The 27,268-nt window shown below is 39.4% G+C and overlaps 1 protein-coding gene across 2 annotated transcripts in view; it reads right to left on the reverse strand.

Annotated features, from left to right (window-relative positions):
• LOC120238480 (collagen alpha-4(VI) chain-like) overlaps positions 1–19,150 on the reverse strand; it is a 124,597-nt gene extending 105,447 nt beyond the window's left edge. For both annotated transcript variants that reach the window (XM_039242232.1, XM_039242231.1), the window contains exons 1-2: positions 19,058–19,150; positions 2,475–2,563 (exon numbers count right to left, since the gene is read on the reverse strand). In XM_039242232.1, the coding sequence (XP_039098163.1) occupies positions 2,475–2,550 (76 nt within the window). In that variant the 5' untranslated portion in view covers positions 2,551–2,563; positions 19,058–19,150. The remainder of the gene's footprint in view (positions 1–2,474; positions 2,564–19,057) is intronic.
• Between the last annotated feature and the right edge of the window lie 8,118 nt (positions 19,151–27,268).

Raw genomic sequence — 27,268 nt, forward strand, 5'->3', positions numbered from 1 at the left:
CAATCCCTGTGGTGGCCAGAGTAAGTGGTGCTCTAGCTGGGCCCACCCTGGTCTCCAGTACGGAAGGGGTCAGACACCAGTGGCTGTCGGACTTGAGCAAATCGCTAATCTTTCTGCTTCTCAGATTTCATCTTTCTACAGTAAGGGTTTGACCAGATGACCTGATCCCTTCCATCTCAAACGTTACATTTCTGTGATAAGAAGTAAACACACGGATTGAACACAGTGCTTGTGTGGACAAAAAAAAAAAAAAAAGAAGAGGTGATTATGACCTACCCATCCATTGGTAACCAGTGTGACTTCCCTGCCATACCTTGCAGAGTGATTATTTGTGCTGATGGTAGGAGAACACATAAATTAGTGATGAGAGAGAAGAGAAACAAAAGCAGAAACCAGCTCAAGATGATGTTAGTTTCAAGTGACTAAAAAAAGGGATGGTTATCCAACACTGGTTAAACACATCTTATATTTGGTTTTGTGCCAGGAAGAGGGTTTAAATACTGCCTTGGGCTGACACTGTACTCTCTAGTTTTATCCCTACCTTCTCCACTTTGCTCTCCATGGTCCAGGCTCCTTACCCTAAGCTCTCAACCCACCACATTCCCACTTACCATTGCCCCCAACATACTATTCCATTGAGTTTCTTTCCATTGAGTTTCATTTCTCTCTCTCTCTCTCTGTCTCTGTCTCTCTGTCTCTGTCTGTCTCCTAATAAATTCTCATAGAATCATGTTCTTTTATCTTCATTTGTAATGTAACATTCATTAATGTGCTTATTCAATTAATGCCAATCTCCCCAACTAGACTGTGGGCTCCATGAAAACAAATACCATAACTTTTCATTGTCCATCACTCAGTGTCTAGCATAGGGTAGTCATCCAAAAAACATTTAAGGGAGAAAATATTTAGGAAAGAGAAAAAGAGAGAGGGAGGGAGAAAGGGAGAAGATCTCACTTACAAGAATGGAAATACTGAACATTAATGAAACCAAATAAGGGAATCAGAAAATTTTGTTAGAAATAATCCTATGAGATTATGCAATGCAATACTGTAGCCACTATTGAGCACTTGGAATGTAGCTAGTACAAATGAGAAACCAGATTTAAAATTTTACTGAATTTTAATTTATTTTAATTTAAATAGTCATATGTGGCTAGTGGCCACTGTATTTAAAAATGCAAGTATAGAGTAATGAATCCAATTCATTCATCTCACAGATAAAGAAAATAAAACCGAGAAAGGCAAAGTAACTCATGTAACTCCGTTCAAATGGCCAATATTAGAAACCAGATCTCTTGACATCCAGTCCATACTCTGGACTGCCATAACGATTAAATTAAAAGTCCATATTACATACAACGGCAAAGACCCTCTACGAGTTTAGGCAGAGAAGAGCTGATGAAAGATGGTGTACTCTAGGGACACTAAATCCATTTGTCACTTCTAGATTCCAGAGTCCCAAGTCTCAGGAGTTTGCCTAATCTTCATCAGAAAGCCAAATGGAGTCATGATTACTGAAAAGGTAGGTAATAAATGAGCTTTTCTCCTTTAAGCTTTATTTCCCCTAGAATGTACTCCTGTTGAGAAGAGAGTATTCAGTGAGCGCCCCAGGAATGGCCAGCAGATTGGGTCCACCCTTAACATTTCTTTCAGAGGAGATCAAACACAGACCATGAAAGTCTTTCTTTCCAATCCCTGATCTTTCCAATCAGGAATTACCTCACAGTTGAGGAAAAATTTTTCAGGCAAATTAGGTATTGGTCCATCACGTGCACCTAAGAGGTATATTACATTTTCATACATTGTTGCTTTTCTTAACCCCTCCACCATTCTTTGTCATTTTAGGAGGTGTTTGAAACATGAATAGACTGATTGTCACAGCTCTGTCCACAAGAGAGAGGATTCACAGCTGGAAGGAAATTTTAGAGAGCTTTGTGTATTTTTCCCAACAAATAACAGTCTGTGTAATTATATATAAATGTTTAAGCATCAATATTGTCTCAGTGAGGCTTTAGGCTACTCAACCAATCTTCTCTTCATGAGACTTTAATCATGAAAAGTCACAACAATCTGTTAAAATTACTGCAAAAAATTGCAAAGGTGTCACGAGTGTTCAGTGAAGCTATCCATCTCATGACGACAATTACCCCTCAGGAAGCTCTGCCCAAAGACATAAAGCAAAATGCAGAGTAAAGAGAATAGGCCCATATTTACGAAACCATTTGACGGCCTGGTAATACATTCAGAATTATAGCATTTTTTTAACATCTATTTTTTTGACGTTTGAGGTTAAGCTTTGAAAAACTCAAGTGCCCACTTTACACTAAAAGCTTCTAGGTTCTAAGCTCTCCTGAAAAGAAGCATTTCCCTTTTATTAATTATGAAGCTCCTGTAATATTTCCTTTTAGAATTATCACTATCGCTGGGTTCCCAGCATGGTCATCGTTTTTGGCTTAGAAAATCCAATGCATTACCAATTCTCAGTGATTTGATGAAGCCAAAACTAGCTGCAAGAAAGATGAATTCCCAAAATATCTTCCGAGTCTCCATTCCAGATATGTACCTAGGGGAAAAAAAGAAACCTTGTAATTAAAATAATGTCTTCATACATCTAAAATGAGTATACCATACCATATGTTAATTATATCTCAAAAAGTTGTTTTATAAATAATATATACATATAACCATGGCTTTCCCCAGACCAACAGAAACTTGATAAGAATAAAGTGATTGTTGCTACATTGTTTCAATTGTACAAAGAAGATGGTCTTGCTGACCCAACTCAGGAAGAATTTTGTAAACACCCAGCGTGTATACCTCAGACTTTACTGTTTCAAGTTGTCCAGATATGACTATAAAAGGATAAAGCAGATAGGGCATGGGTTGAACTTCCATTTCACACACTAAATTCATTCCATGGAACATAAACATTTCTGGATGGTTTCCCTCGTATTTTTATACAAGCACTGGACGACCTTATAAACATTTGTGGCATGCAGAAATATTCAAATATCGCAGGAGCATATCTGCCTGATGAATTCAGCCTAGACAGAAAATATTTTATATGTTCCCAGAAGAAGCAGAACACCAGACTTTCTTCCCTTCAACTTGGGTTCGTTTCCGAAGACCTCCATGAAAATTATCAAGTCGTCAATTCCATTTCTATTTTTTGACTCTAAGAAAGTCCATGTGTTTAAAAATAAGAAAATCATGGCATTCACATTGAATGAGATTTCAGCCGGAACAAGGAACACCTCATCTTTATATTCTTAGCCAGGGCCCTCAGCATCCCCAAAGATTAAAAGTAAGGATTCTTAAAGTCAATTCAAAGAGTTTGAATCCCAGACCCACTGCTTAATAATCTTGGGAAAGTTGCTTCACTGCTCAGTCCCTTTACCCATTTGTAAAATTGGAATGAGAATGGCATCTACCTCATAGTCTTGAAATCAGGATTAAGTGAGCTCATTACTCTAAAACGCTTTTCCTATAACCTGACACATAGAAATCACTCTTGGGGCATCTGGGTGGCTGTCAGTTGAGCCTCTGACTTTGGCTCAGGTCATGATCTCGCGATTCGTGGATTCAAGCCCCACGTCGGGCTCTGTGCTAACAACTCAGAGCCTGGAGCCTGTCTTCAGATTCTGTGTCTCCCTCTCTCTCTGACCCTCTCCTGCTCACACTGTCTCTCTCTCTCAAATATAAATAAAACATTTTTTTGAAAATTAAAAAAAAGAAATCACTCTTTAAGTGCTTATTAAGTGAAGTAAGTCTTCATGGATACCCACTATGTAAAAGTAAAAAAGTATTGCCCTCAACTTGAAACTCAGAATCTGTAGAGATACTCTGTGTTGTGCATTAATAAGGAAGTTAACTTGTTTTATATGTTTTAATTTATATTTTTCATTTAATTTATTTAATTTTCATTCTCAGTTGATCACTGCTTTGTAAGTTACGATGCTAATATCTCCAGGTTCCTCACCTCAAGCCTAGGAAAGGCCCTGCTGATCTTGTTGATGGAAATGAAAACATTAGGCCCCAAAAAGGTTAAGTAGCATACCACAGCTACACAGTCAGGACTGTCAGGTTCTGAACCAGGTAACCTGACTCCAGGTGCCTGCATGGCAGGAACTCCAACCCTTCAATGAAAATTGCCAAGTCCAGACTGTCACTCAACTCCCCAGAGCACAACTAATGTAAAATGAAGACCTGTAAGCAATTTGCCACTGGGTAAAAATGTGAGCTCAAGCCCTAAGTTTTAGCATCCACCAATTTGTCTTCAAAGATCACAGTTTTATGTACAAAACACTGTATTAGATGCTGCAGGTAATGCAATTACAAGCCTTGCTTTCACACTTAGAGAACTGAACAATCCATTTGGGGAGAGAAACATTACATACTGGAAACACTAAGAAATTCAGGAAAGTTTAAATGCATACTTTGAATACAGCAAAGAGTTTAAGAGAGAATCTCATTGTGTCTACATCACTTTGCAGTCAGGCCCTTTAACTGGAACATTATGTAAAAATCATATCATGATGCCCAGAAATCCCAGCTACCCAACAACTGACATCCTCTTTCCAGAAAGTGGAAGTGGAGCCATTCTGCTTCCCTAAGGACATATTTCTACTATTCATGCTTAATTTACTCCTTAAAAATGATTCAAGGATGTGAGATAACCACATCTATTTTATTATTGTATGCTAACAGAAAACACTGGGAGAAGCCTTGAACTTAAAAGAAGCCCAGAGGCCTGATTCTGCTGTCAGCCTGACCATTTTCTTTGTGGACTTGCGCTATCCAGTTCACCCTTGTGGACTTGAGCTATCCACTTGACCTTTGAAAGTTTATGTGATGACTCTCAAGGGCTTGGAACAACTACTACATTTCCCAGGGTATTGGTCCAATAATTTTCCAATAAGTACATGTGATATAATTGGATTTCCCTGTTCCTCAGTTTCTAAATCAACCTCCCACTAATGCCTCCTCAAGGAGACTTATAAGTGATTTGGAGGAAGGTACTTTAAGACTGTAAATATCCTATTCCCCAATAAACTTTCATCTCATGGCAAACAAATGAATGCATGATCATAAAGAATAGACTTAATCCTAATGGATTAAGGACAGTATGAGGGTAAAGAGCTTGAGAGTTTGAAAGTGCCAGGAAGAATGATCCAAAATAAATTCAGACAGGAGAGGAGTTGAAATGGCAGAGGAATAATGAAGCCCTCATCCCTCAGACACAGCTAGATAAATATCAGATCAGTCTGAAACTCAAGAAATCAATCTGAAGACGGAGAAAGCAAAAATGCACAACTAGAGGTGATAAGACTGTCATATCATGGAAGGTAGGAGCTGCAGAGAGTTGATTTGGGGGAGAGAAGAGGTGTGGGTACTGCAATGGGAAAGGAGCCCTAATCGTGGAGAGAAGAGTGAAAGAGAAAGAAGGAGAGAGTTAGAAAGAGTGAAAGCAATGTGCAGGGAATTTCACAAGAGAAACTGTTCCCCAGAACCATGGACTGGGAAAGGGAGAGGGGCTGGATGCTGCAACTTCTTCTAAAGATTGGAGCACAGAGGGGGCGCCTGGGTGGCTCAGTCAGTTAAGCATCTGACTTTAGCTTAGGTCATGAACTCACGGTCTGTGAGTTCGAGCCCCGTGTTGGGCTCTGGGCTGACAGCTCGGAGCCTGGAGCCTGATTCAGATTCTGTGTCTCCCTCTCTCTCTGCCCCTCCCCTGCTCATTCTCTGTCTCTCTCTGTCTCTCAAAAATATATAAATGTTAAAAATTAAAAAAAAAAGATTGGAGCACAGAGTTTGAAGTTTTGGAGGTCTGCGCCATGGCCTGGGTCACACTTGGTGGGCTTAGAGGTGCTGCGATGGGAAGGAGTGAGACAACCAGGAGCGGGTAGTGTTTTCTGAGGAACCCCTGGGTCACCCAGAGAAAAACACAGCCCCTGCTTGGAGTACATTTTGGAGAGGTGGCACAGCCTCTATGGGGGGCAAAAGAGTTGGTGAGCATCAATGTTCACTAGTATAGGAAGAGAGACACAGGCTGAGGGCAGTGAGCCATGGTGTCAGCTTTCTGCTTCACTTTACCATAAACTCTGAACTGCTGCACGGTCCCGCAACTGATTTCTAGGAAAAGCCAGCACCAACCACAGTGCAATGAGACCCTCCCCAGAGGATCAGCATTAGTCCATGCTGCTCAGATCTCTAAAATTTGGAGTTTTGAAATCCAGGCACATGCCTGAAATAAAGCACAGGAGTACTGTGCCACCTGGCAGGTGGCCAGCTCAGATGCAAGCAGGGTATAGGTAGGGATCTGGCAGAAGCCAGGGACACAAGAGAGGTCATTACTTGCTTTTCTTGTGAGGGCTTCCAGAAGAGTGGCAGGTGTGAGATTCCCACTCCAGGGACAACAGAGTGGGGGCATGCCATTCCCCAATCAGCACTAACCAATTTCAGTGAGTAAAACAGCATCACCAAGCAGAGGCTGGAGCCACATACACAAGTCTCCCACCACCTCCCCTCTGCACCCTCCTGGTGCATCACCTCTAGGGCAAGTCTACCAGAGAATCAGGAAAGCAAGCCCCTCCCCCAGAAGACTAGCACAAACCCCTCACAAGCACCAAGTCTACTGATCATAGAGTGCTATAAAGCTTCAGCTCTTGGGGAAATATTGTTATTTTTTTCCCTTAGAAACAGAAAAAGCAATTTATCTCTTTTTCATATACATACAAACATATATACACACACATATATATGTATACCACACACACACACACACACACACACACACACACCTCAACATCATAAAGCCATATACAAAAGACCCACAGCTAATATCAGCCTGATGGGGAAAAAACTGAGAGTCTTTCCTCTACAAGACAAAGATGTCCACTCTCACCATTACTATTTAACTGCAAGTCTTAGACTCAGTAATCAGACAACAAAAAGAAATAAAAGGCATCCAAATCAGCAAGGAAGAAGTCAAACTTTCACTATTTGCCGATGATATGATACACTATGTAGAAAACCTGAAAGACTCCACCAAAAAGTGCTAGAACAAATACATGAAGTCAGCAAAATCGCAAGATATAAAATCAATGTACAGAAATTGGTTGCATCTCTATAGACCAAAAATGAAGCAGCAGAAAAAGAAATCAAGGATTCAATCCCATTTACAATTGTACCAAAAAAAATAAGATACCTAGGAATAAACCTAACCAAAGAGGTATATAATCTGTATTCTGAAAACTATAGAGCTCTTACGAAAGAAATTGAATAGGACATAAAGAAATGGAAAAATATTCTATGCTCATGGATCGGAAGAACAAACATTGTTATAATGTCAACACTACCCAAAGCAATCTACACATTTAATGCAATCCCTACCAAAATACCACCAGCATTTTGCACAGAGCTAGCACAAATAATCCTAAAATTTATATGGAACTTTGAAGACCCTGAATAGCCAAAGCCATCCTGAAAAAGAAAAGCATAGCTGGGGGCATCACCATTCCAGACTTTAAGCTATATTACAAATCTCTAGTCATCAAGACAGTATAATATTGGCATAAAAACAGACACATAGATCAATGGAACAAAACAGAAAATCCAGAAATGGCTCCATACTATATGGTCAGCTATTTTTCAACAAAGCAGGAAAGAATATCCAATCAAAAAAAGACAGCCTCTTCAACAGCTGGTGTTGGGGGAAAATGGACAGCAACACGCTAGAATTAAACTGGATCACTTTCTCACACCATACACAAAAATAAATTCAAAATGGATGAAAGATCTAAATACAAGACAGGAAATCATCAAAATCCTAAAGAAGAACACAGGCAACAACCTCTTTGACTTCAGCCAGAGCAACTTCTTACTAGACACATCACCAGAGGCAAGGAAAACAAAAGCAAAAGTAAACTATTGGGACTTCATCAAAATAAAAACTTCTGCACAGTGAAGGAAATAATCAGCAAATCTAAAAGGTAGCCCATGGAAATGGAGAAGATATTTGCAAATGACATATCTGACAAAGGGTTAGTATCCAAAATCTATAAAGAACTTATCAAACCCAACATCCAAAAGCCAAATAATCCAGTGAAGAAATGTGCAGAAGGCATGAATAGAAACTTTTCCAAAGAAGACATCCAGATGGCTAACAGACACATGAAAATATGCTCAACATCTCTCGCCATCAGGAAAATACGAATCAAAACCATGATGAGATATCACACTTGTCAGGTTGGCTAAAATTAACAAAACAAGAAGCAACAGGTGTTGGTGAGGATGCGGAGAAAGGGGAAACTTCTACCACTGTTGTGGGAATGCAAACTAGGGCAGCCACTCTAGAGAAGAGAATGGAAGCTCATCAAAGAGTTAAAGATAGAACTACCCTATGATCCAACAGTTGCACTAGTAGGTACTTACCCAAAGGACACAAACATACAGATTCGAAGTGGTACATATACCCTGATGTTTATAGAAGCATTATCAACAAAAGCCAAACTATGGAAAAGACTCAAATATCCATCAACTGATGAATGGAAAAAGAAGACGTGGGGGGGGTGTGTGTGTGTGATGGAATATTATTCAGCCATCAAAAAGAATGCTATCTCGGGGCACCTGGGTGATTCAGTTGATTAAGCATTTGACTCTTGATCTCAGCTCAGGTCATGGTCTCAGTTCATAAATCGAGCCCCCTATTAGGCTCTGTGCTGACAGCATGGAGCCATCTTGGGATTCTCTCTCTTCCTCTCTCTCTGCCCCTTCTCTGCTCATGCTCTCTCTCTCTTTCTTTCTCTCTCGAAACTAAATAAATAAACACTAAAAATTTAAGAAATAAAGAATGAAATCTTGCCATTTGCAATGACATGGTTGGAGCTACTGGGAGCCACACCGGCCTCTCTGGATGGCAGTCACAGCAAGGAAATGGCAGTGTTTGCAGCTCCTGCCATGAGAAACGAAAACTGGTATCTCTTTCTGCTACTACGGGCTCATGTTGGAAATGAGCCTGCTGGTATTGACCAGGCCTCACAATATTCCATATCAGACCCATATTCCAAACACAGATATCTCATAAGGAAAAGCATATTCCTGCCTTTTCAAAAGAGATTTGAGATGAAAGCTCTGTGGATGATTGTCAAAAGCCTCTTCCTATGGGCCTTGCAGATCAAAGACAATTGAGCCTGGCCCCGAGACAAAGAGCCTAATTTAAAGTTAAGGTACAGATAAGGGCAGAACATAAGTTACTACATATATCTTTGCTAATTGGTGATGCATAGCAGTCCCTTCCTCAAAGCCTACATTCCACAAACACCCTCCCTTACACTGGCAGCTGGGATGAGGATAGATAAGAGTTGCTAAAACATAAACCCTGATGCAAAGACTGACACATTTATGGCCCCCATGGTGCTTGCACATTCAGCATCAAGGAAAAGGCTTGCTCAAGCAACTTAGCAACAAGACTAATATACTTTCTTCCTCTTGTGATTAAAAATTGTCTAGAAGCCTACCCATGCAAAATAAGATAAGTTTGTTAGTATCTTAATCTGGGGGACTGACGTCAAGAATATGGGAGGTTCTGCAAGAATACTTTTGTAAAGCCTGTTTCTGTACACCTTCTGCTGATCAAAGCATCTTATCACAAATAATTAGCCCCTGTAAAAATTCTGTCTTCTGATGTCATGTTACTGTTTGACCTATAAACAAAGACCCCAAAACTGACAGGACGGAGATGCCTGCCTGGTGATCAGAAAGAATCTCGGGGCTCTCTCACTCTCTCTCTCGCCAACATCGTCCATCCTTCAGGGACCCCTCGACCTGCTGGAGCCGGCCTCCAGCATGGAGCTTAAGTGTATTATGTTAAGCGAAGTTAGTCAGTCAGAGAAAGACAAATACTCCATGATTTCACTCATATGTGGAATTTAAGAAACAAAACAGATAAACATAGGGGAAGGTGGAAAAGAGAGAAAGGGAAACAAACCATAAGAGACTATTAACAATAGAGAACTAACTGAGGGAAGGTGGGGAATGGACTAAATGAGTAATGGGTATTAAGGAGGGCACTTGTGCTTAGCATTGGGTGTTATATGTAAGTGATGAATCACTAGATTCTAGACTTGAAAACAATATTACACCATATGTTATCTAACTAGAATCTAAATACAACATTGTAAAGAAAAATATAAGATAAAATAAATTAAATAAAATAAAAAGGCATTGCTCATACACACATACACAAAACAAAAAAGAAAATAAATTCAGATATGATGATGATTACTATTGTTACAATAAAATACAATATTGTAATTTTTTAACTCTTGGATTAATGAAGTTAGATGAAATAGAAAACCTTCAAGTAGGATATCTACATTTTCATATTCTGTTATGTCCTAATTATTAGTATTAATCATAAGAAACAGGAAGTATTTTTAGTTACTTGTAAATAAAGTACCAGAGCTGTTTATGGAAATCCAATGGGAAAGTCAAAAGTTTATAAACATTTTACAGCTGCGTGTATGTGTATTTATATTAATGAAGAGAAAACTGTAGGTTAAGGACTTAATACCTATATTATATATACTATTTCCTGATGATGTTTATACCTAATTAAGCTGCTGAACGGGTTTTGAACATGTAGGGCTTACTGTGGAGGCCAAAAAAAAAAAGCAATTAAGTAGCATGCAATTAGATAGGGTTAGCATAGGATACTGATTCTTTCTGGAAATAATTCTAATGGGTGTGGGGTAGAGAGATATTTCTCTCAAAGTATGCTGAAAGAAGTTAAATAGTTAAGTAGTCAACTAGAACAGTCTAGTTTTTTATGTTTATTTTATTTTGAGAGTGAGAGAGAGTATAAGCAGGAGGGGCAGAGAGAGAGGGAGAAAGAATCCCAAGCAGGATCCACATTGTCAGCATGTGGAGCCTGATGCCAGGATCAAACTCATGAGCCCATGAGATCATGACCTCAGCTGAAACCAAGAGTCTGACACTTCACTGACTGAGCCACTCAAGTGACCCTAGAACAATCTATTTTTTTAAGATTAATTCATTCAGTTAAAAAAGTTACCTTGCAACCAACAACCATAGTAATAATTGATTCCGGAAAGAATCATCAAATGAAGCTAAAACCTTTGGGTAGAAGCATGTTGAGGAACAAGATTTTGCCTACCACAAGTTTCAAAGCATCTCTTAACAAATCACTTATAAGTTACAAAAGGTAAAAACATATCTTTAAAAAAGAGAAACATGGTGGACATAATTTAACCAGCAATGTTGGGATAAACCAACATCACATACTTCCTGAAGTGATGCATGAAAAAACTCTACATCAGTTACATGGTAGTTCTCCTCAAAATCCATGACTTAAATCTAATAGTGAGGAAACAATCAAACAAATCCAAACTTAGAGATGGTCTAAAATACAACTGGCTTGTGCTGCTCAAATGTATTTATTTTTATTTTTATCTACTTATTTTTGTTTTAGAGAGAGAGAGATAAAACATGAGCGGGAAAGAGAGAGGGACAGAGAGAATTTTAAGCAGGCTCCACGCAGAGCCTGATGCAGGGCTCAGTCCCACAACCCTGGGATTATGACCTGAGTCAAAATCAAGAGTGGGCTGCTCCAACCACTCAGCCACCCAGGTGCCCCAAAAACAATGTCATGAAAAACAAAGAAAGGGTGAGAAACCAACTGAGGTTTAAACAGTCTAAAAAGACATGATAACTAAAGGCAATGCATGATCATGGATTGAGGAAAAATGGCTATAAAGGACATAAAGTGAGATAATAGGTAAAAATTAAACATGGACTAAATATTATATAATAATTCTGTATCAATATTACATTTCCTGAGTTTGATCGTTGTGTTGCCATCATGTAAGAGAATGCTCTGGTTGTGAAAAAAATATGGGTAATACGGAGCAGAGGGTCTTGAGGTCGCCAACTTATTTTCAAATGTTCAGCAGAATTATAATAATATATAAAGAAACAAAGTGTAGTGATAATCTGGTAACTTTTTTATTGAGTGTTTATTGTTTACCAGATAATATGTTGGGCATATTAAAGAAATTGTTCTTTTCCTGAGAGGACTTGGACCCCTGAGGCAGAGGAAGAGATCGATAAATTGTAATATTGTGGGATGAGCAAAGTTATATAGAAATCTGTGCAAGGTGCTGAGGAACCCAGTGGGTGAGCATCCCTCTGCACTTGCCGAAGGCTTCAAAGAGCAGATGCTGCTGGAGTTGAAACTTAAAGGATGAGTAGAAATTTACAAGTGAGCAAGTGGAGAAAGGGAATTCCAGACATGGAACAGCATGGGCAAGGACTCAGGAGAGGTATTGGACACCCTCAAGTAAGGCTCATCTTAGCTTGGGAGCTAAGGTTTTGGACCACAGGGGACCTGGTTAAGCCTTCTTGGATCTCATACTTCTGTGCTGCATAAGCTCTGAGGGTCTGCATCTAATAGAAGTCTTTGACTTTCTGAGATGCATGAACTCAGAAGATGGGATAGAAGAGGGGACCTGGGGGGGACACCTGGGTGGCTCAGGTCATGATCTCACAGCTTGTGAGTTCGAGCCCCATGTTGGGCTCTGTGCTGATTCGGACTCTGTGCCTGCTTCGGACTCTGCATCTCCATCTCTCTCTCTGCCCCTCCCTCGCTCACACTCTTTCTCTCAAAAATAAATAAACATTAAAAAATTTTTTTAAAAAGAAGAAGAGGGGACCTGGGTAGAGTTTCTCAGTCTCATCTGCAAACTACCTTAATTTCATTTAATTAAACCGGCAATGCTTTATATACGAGTCCCCTTCAAGGTTTCTATTCTCCTTCTATGAGCCCCTCAAAAATGAAATGAAAAGATGTCATGTCTAATGTTTTATGCCACTGGTTCTCAGCCTGAGCATTGAGTCAGAATCATCTAGAAGACCAGCTAAAACCAAGCTTCCTGGATCTCATCTCCAGAGTTTCTTATGTAATAAGTCTGAGTGATGAGAGTGTGTGCTGAGTGGAATCAGCACACTTTGAAAACCATTCTTCCATGCATTTAGCATGCAGGCAGATGTCGGTTCCATTTACCTTCAACACTATCTCTAGCACAACAGGTAGGAAAACAAGTGTCTCTTATCAACTAAGTGGGAAAAGGGAAGAGACGATCAATTAAAAATGTTTTCTTTATATATACATGACTGAGAGGTAAGCAGAAGCTTCAAAATATTTAGATGAAAGATCCAATGCAAATGCGAAAAATTAAACACTTCTTTTTTCAATTTGATTTCTATTATACTCTATTCCCTGAAATAATAAAGAGCTATGTCCTCTTTTATTTTTATTTTTTTCAAATTTCTCTGGTCACTTCAACAGGATTATTTTAGGCTCTGTATACAAAACTGTCTTGGAATATACCACATCTGGGCAACAGGGAGCTCCAGAAGCAAACAATTGAGGGACATGCACAGATTCTTCTGTACACATCACATTAGAATCCACACAGCATGTTTAACAGTTAAGAAAAACTAAAGGTTAGCCTTAACCTACTTCATAAACATTAACATTTGCTTCCGTGCCCATTTACAAATCTTAGGACGGCTTGGATATATACACAACTTTGTTGTAAAATATTTGAGGGAGGCTGTGTCAAACATTTCAATGACAATTAATGTGTTATTAGGCCCAAAAAGAAAACATAACAAGATGCAGAATCTTGGAGCATTCCTCCAGGGAGGGATAAGGAACACAATGCCAGAGTTCAGTAGGGCCCTGACACTCGCATCCGCTGCAGTAATTACAAGATCAGCACACAATTTGTGAGGTGTTTAAAATTTTGGAACTGAATAGAATCTCAGCTTTTGGGCAGTTTTTAACTATCTTAGGCCCCTTTCATATCCTGATTCACCGAGTTTCCCACAGTGCCTGGTTCATACATCACCTACACCATTTACCATATATATATTGCCATTGATCATTTATCTACCTCACTGGGCTGTGAGAGGAGCCTTGGTCCAAGAAATCTTTGTAGTGCTGGCTACATTATTGAAACTAATAAATCTTGGGTGACTGGGTAGCTCAGTCAGTTAAGCATCTGACTTCAGCTAAGGTCATGATCTCACGGTTCATGGGTTCAAGCCCTGTGTGGGGCTCTGTGCTGACGGCTAGCTCAGAGCCTGGAGCCTGTTTCAGACTCTGTGTCTCCCTCTCTCTCAACCCTCCCCTGCTCACACTGTCTCTCTCTCTCAGAAATAAAAAATTAAAAAATTTTTTAAAAAAGAAATAAATCTTTCCCTTTTATGATCATTATTTAATGTTTGAACAAACTGCTGAATGATTTAATCCAAGGAAAAAGAATATTCAAACTCTTACAACTGATGTGTAGCTTATAAATTCCATCACCCCAGCATTTCACGAGCTTGGTTTTGCCAGAGAGCTGGGAACAACTACCCTATCTTTCTCAAGTATTCCATTCAGGAAGAATGCCCACAATCCACTAAGCAGATCAGGTCCTTCCAAAGACAGTGGGCCGGTCAGGGCACTCTGCTACTCCCTACTTCCTGTCACCAGGAAACACAGAAAGAGGAGGTCATGAATAGGGCAAGATGGCCTTCTGCAATTATCTGCTTTGGCATCATACACCCTGTCCCTTATTTATTTTATGTCCTTTAAGAAGGTTACTTCCGAATCTATAAAGTATAGTATGGCGCAATAAAAAATTGCATAGAACTTGACTTTGAATTTTCTGGTTCAAGTTTCGACCCTGCTACATTCTTGTTATACAGCTTCTTGGAAGTCTCTTGAACTCACTAAGCCTCAGCTCTTTTAGTATAAACTAAAGGGAATGGTACTGTGCCTTCACCACTTGACAGAATTATTGTGAGAACAGCATAAAGTAGTGGGGAGGGGTAGGAAAGACTTTGTAGAAAGCTATAAAACTTGAGAGGTTGCCATCACTTTGGTCAAGCAATCATCTACAAAATTCCAAAAATTGAATACTTTATCACCATAGAACCAGGCCTCAGAATTTTTATTCCAAGAGAAATGCACTGCTTGAACCAGAGAGCTTTGGCTACATTTTCACTTCATTATGTCTAGGAAATAATCACACTATGATGAAAGTGAGATTTTGGATAGTAACAGACATTTTACAGTAGTGAGAGAAGATTCCCTAAATCGGGAAAGTGGAGTACCACGTGTGACAGCAAGCTGGGGGTCACCCGGATGAGATAAGCTCTTTGAAATCTTAAGTTATGAAATCTTAGCCGTCTGTGTTCTTTGAGCTTAATCTTTTACTTTGGTCTCCAGGGCTTCAGCTTAAAATAACTTAAATGCCATTGAACTCTTCTTTGTATCTTTTTTGAATATCTGAAATACTGTATAATAAAATTTTAAGGACAAGCTGGAAAAAATACCCACTAAATGCAGTGACACAAACTTATCCATCCCTCAGAAAGTTTATGATATTTCTTTACAGATTGCAGGATGCCTTGACTAGGCTACAAAACTTCCTGCAGTTTATAGAATTATAAGTCAGTGTGTTTTGCCAAGTCTACTCAGGCTTCGATGATTTCGAATGTCACTTATTCCTTCACTTTACCTGGAAGGCCACATACTACTCCTTGGCCCCAGTATGCCTGTGCGCATGTGCGCGCGCGCGCGCACACACACACACACACACACACACACACACACACACACACGGCAGGCTCTATTCATCTTTCAAAACCCAGCTGTCACCTTCCTAACTCAAGCTTGATGGCAAATCACTCCATGTTCTGTTCTTCTTCTGAAATCTGTACATTTATTTCAATGAATTATTGGGATTTGTTAGGACTGTCTTTACCACTAATATATGCTCGGCACCTAGAACAGTTCCTTTCTCTGCTCCCCTTTTTTCTTCTCCCCTTTTTTCTTTCTCTCTCCCTTCCTTCCTTCTTCCCTCCCTCTGTTCATTTCTTTCAGTTCATGGCAACTGCAGCTTTCTCGCAGCATGGACCAAAAGCCATAGAGTTACCATTAACTCCTCTCACACACACACACCCCTACATCCAACCTGCCAGAAAATCATGCTGGATCAACCTTTAAAGCTGTTTACACAGAAACTGCTGTGCTTATCATTTCTACTGCAAATAGACTGGTTCAAGCCACCATCACTTCTCTTGCTTGATTATTACAGCAACCTCCATGGCTCTCCCTGCTTCTAACCTTTCTCTCTGAAGTCTATTCTCAACATAAATCCAGGAGAATCCTTTTAGATCCTTGGTCACCTCTGCTCAAAGCCTTCCAATGTCTCCGTTTCATTCAGAGTAAAAAACAAAATGGACTACATACAAGGTCCTATATAATCTGGCCCCCAGTCTTCTCTGACTCATCTCTCACCCTGACACATGAGACTCTGATCACTTTGGCCTACTGGCTGTTCTTCAAATAAGCCAGTTATACTCACTGCATAAGATTTTTGTACATACTGTTTATTGTTTCCTCTATCTGGAATGTTCTTCCCTACCTATCCCCATATACTCACATATATCCCTATATATATATATATAAACACACACACATCTACACATATCCACATATATCCACAAATATCCACATATCTCCTAAATATCCACTTATATCTACATACATCCATATATATCCCCATAGTTACCCATATATCTACATACTTCCCCCTATGTTCCCATATATCATATATATCACCATATATCCACTCTTACCAATACATTCACACATATCCATATATATCTACATGGCTGATACCCTTTCTTCCCTCAAGTCTTTGCTCAGATATCACCTTCTCGGTGTGGTCCACCTTAGTCGTCCTACTTAAAATTGCAATCTCCCCGTGTTGTCCCAGCATACCCATCCCCCTTACCCTGCTCTGCTCTTCCTCTTTTCCTATCACCTTCTAACATTTTATGTAATATTCATCATGGTCTTTATTAATTACCTGTTACCATGCCCCACCTTCACCTAGAATAGAAGTGCTACAAGGAATCTTGTTTTCCATGATGCATCTCCAGTGCCTGACATACAGTAGGTGCTCCAAAAAGATTTGTTGCATAAATTCATTTGTTCAGAAAAAAAAAAATGATTTCCTGTTCTTTAGACAGAATGTTCTAAACAAAGATTTATAGCCATTCCTGGGAAGACTGGTGCTCCCTAGGCCATTATTTTTTGGTAAATGGAGGACTTGAAGCCAACTGGGTTCACTTTTATATTTTAATTATAATTATATTTTTAATTCATTTGTATTAAAAATATAATCAGAACAAGTAGCATAAAACTAAACACTTAGCAAATTTATAGATTAAGTAAAACCGGATCGTAGGCATAGTACTGGAAGGGTCATGGTTTAAGATCTTTGAGAAATCCAAAATGGAACCAGTCTGCAACTGTAACCGTGCCCAAGGAGGCAGGAGCGGAATGCAGCCAGAGGTGAACCTTTAAAAACTCACAGTCACCAAAATTCTCTTATACAGTGAGTTGCTCAAACATAAAGACGCAAGATTAGGTTGGAATGTTTGGGCAAAACAATTTCCTATATGATCTTTTTAAAAGGACTCATGGTGCTTTTATTTCAGAACAAAATATCAGGTAAATAATATTCATTATTTTACTTCTTAGTGACTCTGTAATGGCCCGTATTTGCTGTTTCTGCAAAAATGCAGACAGAGCTTCATTACTCATGGTGAGTGATGGAATAAATGCATCCATAGGCCTTTCAAGGCCCATTCTTATGAGCCTAAAACTACCAGACAGAATTATGTGATGACAGACTACTTTCAAAGGCCTGTGGCATGCCCACTCCAGGCTGAAATAAAAGGACCTCTTTGCATTTGCAATTCCCTGGGCCTATTTCTTAGTCTCTGAAGATCAATACAAAAGAGAACAAAAAGGTGCTAGATTTTTCTCCTGTAGTCCTGTGGGATAATTCTCAGTCAATACGTGATTCTTCCATCCCACAGAAGTCACCCGGAATTGTTGTCACCATCCCTATGCTTGTTCAGTGAATTTAAATGTGCAGGTATCAACCCCAGTGATCAAAAAAATTGCACATAAAATCTGAACCTGATCAATTTTACATTAACTTTTCTTGAAGTTTTTTATAAAAATAAATTTTTTTGAACTCTAGTAAATGATATGAATGCTGATGTAGTTAGGGAGCTTACTGATGTTTATAATTTACTTTAAAATGCATTTAAAAATAAGATGGGGTAACAGATGGCTAGAGGGATGACATGTGAAAAAATAACTATATTAAAATGTTCATAGTGAATCTAAGAGGGGAGTATACATGTATTCCCTGTGAATTCCTTAACTTTTGCTGGATGTTTGCAATTTTTCATTAAAAATATAAATAACCATCTAACTTGTTTCTTAAAATTGTGCATGGTAGCCAAATGGAAAGAAAAATGGCGGTCGAATTATACGCATTCTGGCAAGCTAGATGGGAGAAAACTTTATTTCTAACTGAAAATTGCCCCTGGCATTGTTTCGAGAGAGTCATTTTTACCTGAGTTTTAAATCTCTACTAAGCCTGTTTATTCCCTGAATCTTTAGCGTTTTCTTCCTCTCTTGCCCTTATGATTCTAACACTAATCTCCATGTTTAAATTCTCCCAAAGCTTTGCCTCAGTGAAATAATTCATGAGACACATGTTGAGTCCCCATATATTGGTTTCCCCTTTCCACACAGATGGTAAATTCTGGGCCTAATCTGAAAACAGGTCATATCTTTCTGCTCCGTAAAAGTTCAGAGTTACAGATCTCCTTCTGCCACAGTTTGAATCTTAAAGGTTACTTTTTCTCTGTGTGTCTACCAGAGATACTCTTTGGGTTTTTCCCTCTGTGTCTTTGTCCCTGGCTCAATTTCTTTCCATCTCTTTGCTATGCAAGATCTCTCTTTCAGTCTCTATCACTTTCTCCTCTGTTGGTCTGTTGATCCCCATCTCTCTCTGCCTGGAAGTGAAAGAGAAGCAGTGCATTTGCAAAAATACATGGAAACAATCTAGAGTTCCCACCTACCCAGCTCTCCCTAGGAAAAGGAATTTCCTCCTACCTGGCAAAACCTTGCGGACTTGTCCTTTTAATTCCCCCTTCTTGTCTTCATCCCTTAAGAAGCGTTTGAGCCTTGGGAACTCCCTAGAGTACAGGAAGGCTCAAGGGCACAGAGACACACCAGATTTTCCAGCATTTAATACTCTCCTGGGGGAAAGGAAGGGGGGGCCAGGGGAGGAGCAAAAACGATGTTTATGATGACTGACGCATTGCTTGTTCTCATGTGTGCTTTATCGCCATTATTTAAAAAGGATCCTTCACTCTGTAAACACTGGTCTTGAAAATAATTACAAAAACTTACCAGGGAGAACATTCTCAAAAAATAGTAATAATAATAATAATAATTTCAAAATAATATAAATGAAACTAACCTTTTTCAAATTTAATTAAAAATTCCTAGACTAAAAATTAATCCTAATAATCCTTATTTCATTTAGTCTCATCCAAAGACTATCTAGACTATGAGCCCTTTGAGAGCAAGAACTGGCATAATTCATCTTTGAGTCACTCATATCCTCTAGCAAAGAGTCTTGTACATACTAGGTCTCAAAACAGCAGGCATAATGGATGGATGGATAGATGGATGGATGAGTGGATAAATCGATGAACTAAACAATGACAAACACTCCCTGTATTGATAATATTTATCACCCAGGGTAAAGCTCAACCATCTATATTCATCCCGGATGCTCTAAACTAGCTCCTACCAACCAGATTAGGGATCAAGATGGAGTCAAAAGAAATATGTAAGTATTTTTATGTGTGTGTATACATGAGTTAAACAATTAAGCTGTTGTAACAAGAGACCTAATGACGAAGGTAATTTCCTTCTCACATAGTTCAGTCTAAGGTGGGTATTCCAGGTGAGGAAGAGGCTGTCCTCTACATAGTCATTCAGGGACCCAGCTAACATTCAACATGTGACACCTGAAGTTTCTTCAAGTACCCCCGGGGTGGAAGGGCAAAAGAGCTAACTCTACAGACTTCTTCCTAAACAAGTGAGACACAGGTTGCTCATAGTTCTTGCACTCACATTCTGCTGGTCAGAGCTTAATCACACAGCCACATCCAGCAGCAAGGATGTCTGAGATTTGATTTCCAACAAGGCAGCCATGTGCGCTGCTCACTCTGTTCCCATGAAAGATGGAAAGGGAGAATGGAGGTGGAGAAGGGGTTGGTCAGCTACTACCTCCATCACTTTTTGTATACGTGTTTTTCACCATTATCTCAAAATCTGAAGACCCATACTTGGAACACAGTGTCATTTTGTTTCTGGCAGGAGTATTCAAGGAAATGGGGTCAAATGAAGTTTCTCAAAGTAACTTGTCGATAGAACAGTGTGTCATTAACGGAGTTGAATTCAAGCTTCTCTGTGTTTTTCCAGGATTGTTTAAATTTGACAGAGAGCGTCTCCTACACAGAGGATAACTTCCAAAATGATAGGTTAGTTCACTCTTCATCAATTTAAATTAAGGGTAATTATTCATGATGGGAGGGGATAACAGGGGCAATGTTTTGCTCTACTTAGAAATAGAGTAACTTCATATATAGCTAAGAAGCAGTAAGAGCTCACTAAATATTCTGATTCCCTGAGGGAAATAATCAAGCTATCATATGTAAAACTCCTCAGTAAATACAGTGAAGTTCAGATGTTTTAACGCCAACTGATGCTTTCAGTCTTTTGTGCCCTCCTGCTCAGGAAGTCATGTTCTTCCCCTTGACTCACCCACCCAAAAGTATCCCCCTCCTCTATCTTCCTATCATTCCCCAAAGAGGTAGCTTTATCCCAAGAGAGCTTTAGGCTCAAGGTCTTAAACTTTCTCTAACACAGACCCTGATTAAATAGCACGGTCCTTATTTATTCTGTTTTTTTCAGAGCATTCACCATTTTGCTGTGCTTTGTATCCTCTGCTTGACCTTCAGACAGTATTTCTGCTTCTCCTTGTGTGCTATTCTCCCATAAGGAAGAAGCTTGCTGTCTTCGTTTGGGTTCCCCCAAAAGCAGACCCTGAGACAAGGACTTCAGTGTAGGCAATTTATTTGGAAAGCCATGCAAGGACGCAAGAGAGGGAATATGGATGGGGCGCCTGGGTGGCTTAGTCAGTTGAGCGTCCGACTTTCGCTTAGGTCATGACCTCGCGGTTCGTGGGTTTGAGCCCCGCGTCGGGCTCTGTGCTGACTGCCAGCTTCAGAGCCTGGAGACTGTTTCATTCAGTCTGTGACTCCCTCTCTCTCTGACCCTCCCCTGCTCACACTGTCTCTCTCTCTCTCTCTCTCTCTCCTAGAAATAAGTAAAAATATTAAAAAAAAAAAAAAAAAAAAAGAGAGAGGGAATATGGAAAGTAAGACCTGAAAGAATAAAAACCAAAAAGTTTGCCTTACTGTGTGTATCAACTCTGTAGGAAACTGAGGTTCAATCTCGCTGGGGACCCTCTCAAAAACTCAGAATGTCCCAGTGAGAGACAGTTTGGATTTAGTCAGTAAATGCCATCTCTCAGCGGTTGAGAAGTGCAGGGGGAGGGGGAAGAGGGAGGATGAAATCCTGGACACTTCCAAGCTGCCCTGTGAGCAGACTAATAAGCTTCTTTGGCAAAAAAAAAAAAAAAAAGTCCTCAAAGGGAGGAGCTGGAAGGCTGTGGTGGGAAACTGTACACATGCTCAGAAACTGTCCTTGGCTGCAGGGGAGCTCAGAGATGCACGGAGCGGATCTGGGGCATGGCACAAACGCTGTCTCCTGTGCATGCCAATTTCTTCAAAACAAAGTCTCCTCTCCTCAGGACCTCAGATTCCTCCTCCCACTGACTATTTTCCCCACAAGTAGAACTAGATTCCTAAGCACCGAGTTCACTACTTCTTCCTCTTTGCTCTTGCAAACATGTATGACAAAATTCGCTGTTGCCCTCACCCTGGCTCATGCAGTTTGTTTTCCTTCGAATTGTTTCCATCACTAAATTGTGAGCTGCTCAATGATAGAAATTTTATCTCCTTTGCAAAGATTAACACATAGTAGGAGCTCCACAAATATTTGCACTGAATAAATGGCAAACAACGCCTCAGTGATATATGGAAATTCCAAAGGTCCTTCAACCTCTCTTTGTGAATGACATGATATTTCCACCTTAACTCACCCCCTGATGTTTGGATACAAAAGCCATGCTGTTATTTCAAGAGAGCCCCTGATCAAATGTATATATGATAAGTAGAAGAGAGAACTCTTCTGTGAGGCTCTGGGAGAAAAAAAAATGCTTTTGTTAATTAACAAAAGGACATGAGAAACCTTGTTCTCTAAAATCATTGACTGTCAGAAACTACTGTTTGAAATCACATTCAGTGAGAATGAAACACCTCTTTTGGCCTGGAAGATGTAAGTCATTTTAACACAGAAAAACAACCTCAATTTCCAACCCAGGTGCACAGCTTCAGATAAGGGTTTTAAAGACAACATTCCACATTTATCTTAAGTTTGTAGTTTCCAAGGAAACAGGACCCTGCATTCTCATCTCAGCCCAGGCCTGATGTCAACTCTTTAATATACCCCCCACTGCTTTACTCTGAATGAGCCTAACAGTGCTTTGTTGAAATTTAAATCTCATTCTTTCCCCAAATACTCTAACAAGCCTGTGTCTTCTTTTGGTGAGATGCCCCATTATCCCTTTGGTGCATGAGTCCCTTTGCTCACCTCTGGCCAACTTGCTAATAGCACACATTTATCAAGGTTGCTAGTCATTATCATGAAGAGCCCTTAGAGATAGACACTGAGAAGAGTGGGCACTTAACTTTGGTCAGGAGCTAAGTCGTAATTTTTTGTAGAAGACCTAGGGCCTTGAATGTATGATGAATGAGTGTTTGAGAAGGCCAAATTTATATGGTAGATCCAAACTTAGAGTAGAAGGGATAAAGAGAAGAATGAGGACAAGTAAAACAGTCATTTACTCTCTGCCTACGTGGAATGATAACCAGCTATCTTATGAGAAACTTACATTCCAACCTCTGCTCCAGTGGGAGCTGCAGTCCACACACTATGATTGGTCTAGGAATAAGCATGTGACCCAAGACTGGCCAGTCAAAATCCTTCCTTAGATTTTCCCCCAACATCTCAGTTATAAAGCTTTAAAGATATAGGAGCACCTGGGTGGCTCAGTTGGGTTAAGCATCAGACTTTATTTAGCTCAGGTCATGATCTCACAGTTCATGGGTTTGAGCCCCATGTCGGGCTCTATGCTGACCGCTAGCTCAGAGCCTAGAGCCTGCTTCAGATTCTGTGTCCCCCTCTCTCTCTGCCCCTCCCCTGCTCATGCTCTGTCTCTCTGTCTCTCTTAAAAATAAAGTAAACATTTAAAAAAACTTTAAACATATAATGCTGAATTTGTCTGTTGCCATGGTTTTAGCTTCGTTTGGCAGCCAGCCTGACCTCAAAAGACAAAGGAAAGCAGAAACAAAACTCTGAGGACATTCAAGTACCTGTCCTTCTACTGTTTTTGTTTGTTTGTTTGTTTGTGGCTGGTTGTTCTATTTTAATTGTCACCATTTGTTCCTCAGAATCATCAGTATGACCTTTAGGTAGACATAATCTAAAATTTTTTCCAGGGCCCAATATTAGATTTTCTTACTTGAGTTTTATTCCATCTCTACAGATGCAAGCCTGTGCATTTTTTTGTCAATGAACACCAAATAATTCCACATCTCTTCCTGTTTTCTTTTGCTACCATGAATTCTAGAGTCAAATACAATATTCAACAGCAACAAATATTTGTACATTTTACAAAATTTAGCCCTGGAAAGGATCTTTCAGATCATCTAGTCAAACCTCATTATTTTGCAGAGGAAACTTGAGGTCATAAAAGGTGATGCAATTTTCCCCCAAGAGACACACAAGCAATTAAAAGCCATTTTCTTCAATAACTAATGACCTCTACTCACTCTACTGCTATAATACTCTCTCTGCTCTTCTACCTGAAAATTACCTTAAATAACCATCTCCATTTTCATCTTCACTAATTGGGGGACAGATGGCAGAGGATGAAAGGATGATTCTAGGAAATTACAGAGGAAAAGGGGTGCCTATAATGGGATTTAACCAAGGAATTAATATTATTCAGGCCCTACTGAAAGCCTGAAAGTTTACACAAGAGATGGAGTTCACAGTGATTCCAGAAAGGGAAGGGATTATTGAGGAATCAGGGAAGAGAATTTTAAGGCTGTAAAGAGAAGACTTAGGCTTGGTACTATACACAGGAGTTCCTAAAAAATGATTATAGCTATAGTGCTCCAAAAACTTAAGGACATTTACTTGTAACAAACAAAATGAATTAGGCAAAGCTAGTCACAAGTTTGTAACTTAATGTATTCAACTACAAGTATATAACAGCCTGTCTATAAGCCACCACTCACAAGCCCTTCATGGATGAGAAATAGCAAGAGGGGAAGTGATGCAAGAAATGTCATCTGTGATTCAAAACATCTTTGCGAAGCCTTCAGGGGCTGGGATGTTAGCTGCCATGAAGAAGATGGGTAATTGTCAACTCCATGAGCCAATATGAGAGCCTATCAGAAGAACATGTCTTAGTGGACAAACTAACTTCATTAGTAACATCAGCCTTGTCTCCCTCTCAAATTTCTCTTGATCTGGAAGCTGGAAGGGATGCTCAGGACCACAGTCTTGTCCTCCACCCTCATCCCTATAAGCAGAGATATAAAGATCCCTTTCATTTTGGGCCAGAAAGGAAGGCATCAGGATTTTTGGATCCCCAGAAAGATGAACCCGTTATCACCAACAAACACCAGCTGAGTATTCACAGTGGGGGTGGGACTGCATTGGCCTCTTGGAATCCAGACTCATCCCAAAACCTATGTTCCTTGGAGAGACAAAATTTCTGCACCCACGGCAAAGAGCAGATAGAAAGGAATTAAGAAACCAAACATAAACAAACAAACAAAAAAATAGCCAATCTTCATATAGTCAAAGACTATGCTTTTGGTCATTCGTGTAATATCATCATTTTTTAAACTATATCCAGAATATTCAGTAATTCTGTAACACAATTTCATCAGGCTACAGGGCAAGAGATCCAAACCCATTGTGGGAGAAAAAGAATTTGCTTTGTGTCTTTATCTGCTGAAGTCTCATATTTGATGTTTACTTAAATTTGTTTAACATTTATTCATTTTTGAGAGACAGAGAGAGACAGAGTGAGAGTGGATGAGGGGCAGAGAAGGAGGGAGACACAAAATCTGAAGCAGGCTCCAGGCTGTTAGCTGTCAGCACAGAGTCCAATGTGGGGCTTGAACCCATGAACTGTGAGATCATGACCTGAGCCAAAGGAAGTTGGACACCCAACTGACTGAGCCACCCAGGTGCACCTAGTGTTTATTTAGATAGAACTTATGCAAGGAAGAATAACAGTCCTTCCTCAAAAAAAAAAAAAAAAAAAAAAGTTCAATTTTTGTGCTATGACTTGCTAATTACAACATGATCAAGAGATCATAGTCAGGGGCTCAATGATCCCAAGATTAGCCATAAATTCAATCTCCGTGACAAACAGTTTTTCAAAACACTGCTGTCTATAATAAATATCCTAACAAATGTAGTTCCTCATAACACAAGCTAATGATGCAAAGATTACTAATCAATGATCTTTCCAAGGTTTATATTAAGTAAACTTTTGAGTATTACAGAAAACCCTGTCTTTCTAGAAAAGTGACTTAGTCTGAAAATCAACTTTATGATGACAAGATACAGGTTAAAAATATGCTTAATCCCATTTTTTGCAGCTTCTGCATAAATCATTTTTAATCATTATAATCTGTAAAAAGCAGTGCTTTCCATTTTCAAAGCACTTACTATTCTTTCAAATTTACTGCCATGGAAATTATCAAGACGGATTCAAAGATATTCTGGCTTATGATTTAATTTCTACACAAGCCAGACGGAGCTCAGTAAATTCTCCCATATCCTGAGTGTGATGCTATTGTAAATTCTTTAAAACACTTCCCACGGTATGGCATGTAAGTTTTGGTTTTCATCTATTCCCTAGTAGAAGTGTATTGCCATAATCTGAATGGTCAAATAGCACTTAAACAAAAGTCCACACACCAGAGGTGGCTACCACCAGTGTTTCAGATATTTTTATCCACCAACCAACATGACCATTGGAAATGGATTCTTTGGTGAAATCAGTGATGTTCTACATATGTGAATTTTCCACATATACTATAGAGGCTTCCCATCATTATACAAACAGAATATAAGAATTTAACAAGTCCAGCATATTTTTGGAAATGTTGCCTGAGACTTGATTCTCAAAAGTTCTGGGTCTAGCCTCTGATTTAAAAGGGTTCTTGGTTCCCTCGCTCACCTAAACAGTGAGCAAAACCATATCACTAGAACATTGTCATGTTAGAGAGACTTTCTTTTGTGCAAGGTACTATAAAGAGCTCCTACAAGGGGTCCCTGGGCGGCTCAGTCAGTTGAGGATCTGACTCTTGATCTTAGCTCAGGTCTTGATTTTAGGGTCATAAGTTCAAGCCCCACATTGGGCTCTGCACTAGGTATAAAGCCTACAGGGGGAAAAAACAAGAAACAAAAAACAAACAAACCAACAAAAACTCTAGAACCTTCTAGATCTTGCCAAACAGGTGTTCTGTAAACTAACTTTAATTCCAACCTTACTCTGCCTGTTTGTTCCAGCTTAAATATAAATGTCTAACTGAACAAATGTAACCTGAAATTTGCTCTCCTCGAACTTAACAGTAAAGACCTATATATAGACTTGTAGCTCTAGCTTCTAATTATTGGACACAATAGATATTAATCAATAACTAAAACAAAATTAAAACAAAGGGTATAATAATTATGAACAACCACATCCACTTAGGTCAGGTTATAATACTGAGGCATCTACCTTTTTTATTTTGTGGATTGTTTTTTCTCTGCCTAGCTGTAATAGCATTTAAACAGCTTATAATATGATGGTACTTCAAATAACAAATGCAAAATAAAAAGAAGGGGAGGAGTTAAGATGGCAGAGGAGTAGGGGGACCCCAAGCTTGCCTTGTCCCTCAAACACAGTGAGATAAATATCAAATTATTGTGAGTATACAAGAAATTGATCTGAAAACCGAGAGAACAAAAGTGCACATATACAAGTAGAAAAATGACCACCTCATAGAAGGTAGGAGCTGCAGAGAGTGCATTTGGGCAAGAAAAGGGCTA

The sequence above is a fragment of the Hyaena hyaena genome, unplaced genomic scaffold (genome assembly GCF_003009895.1).
Source record: "Hyaena hyaena isolate Hyena2069 unplaced genomic scaffold, ASM300989v1 scaffold_210, whole genome shotgun sequence".
Taxonomy (NCBI): domain Eukaryota; kingdom Metazoa; phylum Chordata; class Mammalia; order Carnivora; family Hyaenidae; genus Hyaena; species Hyaena hyaena.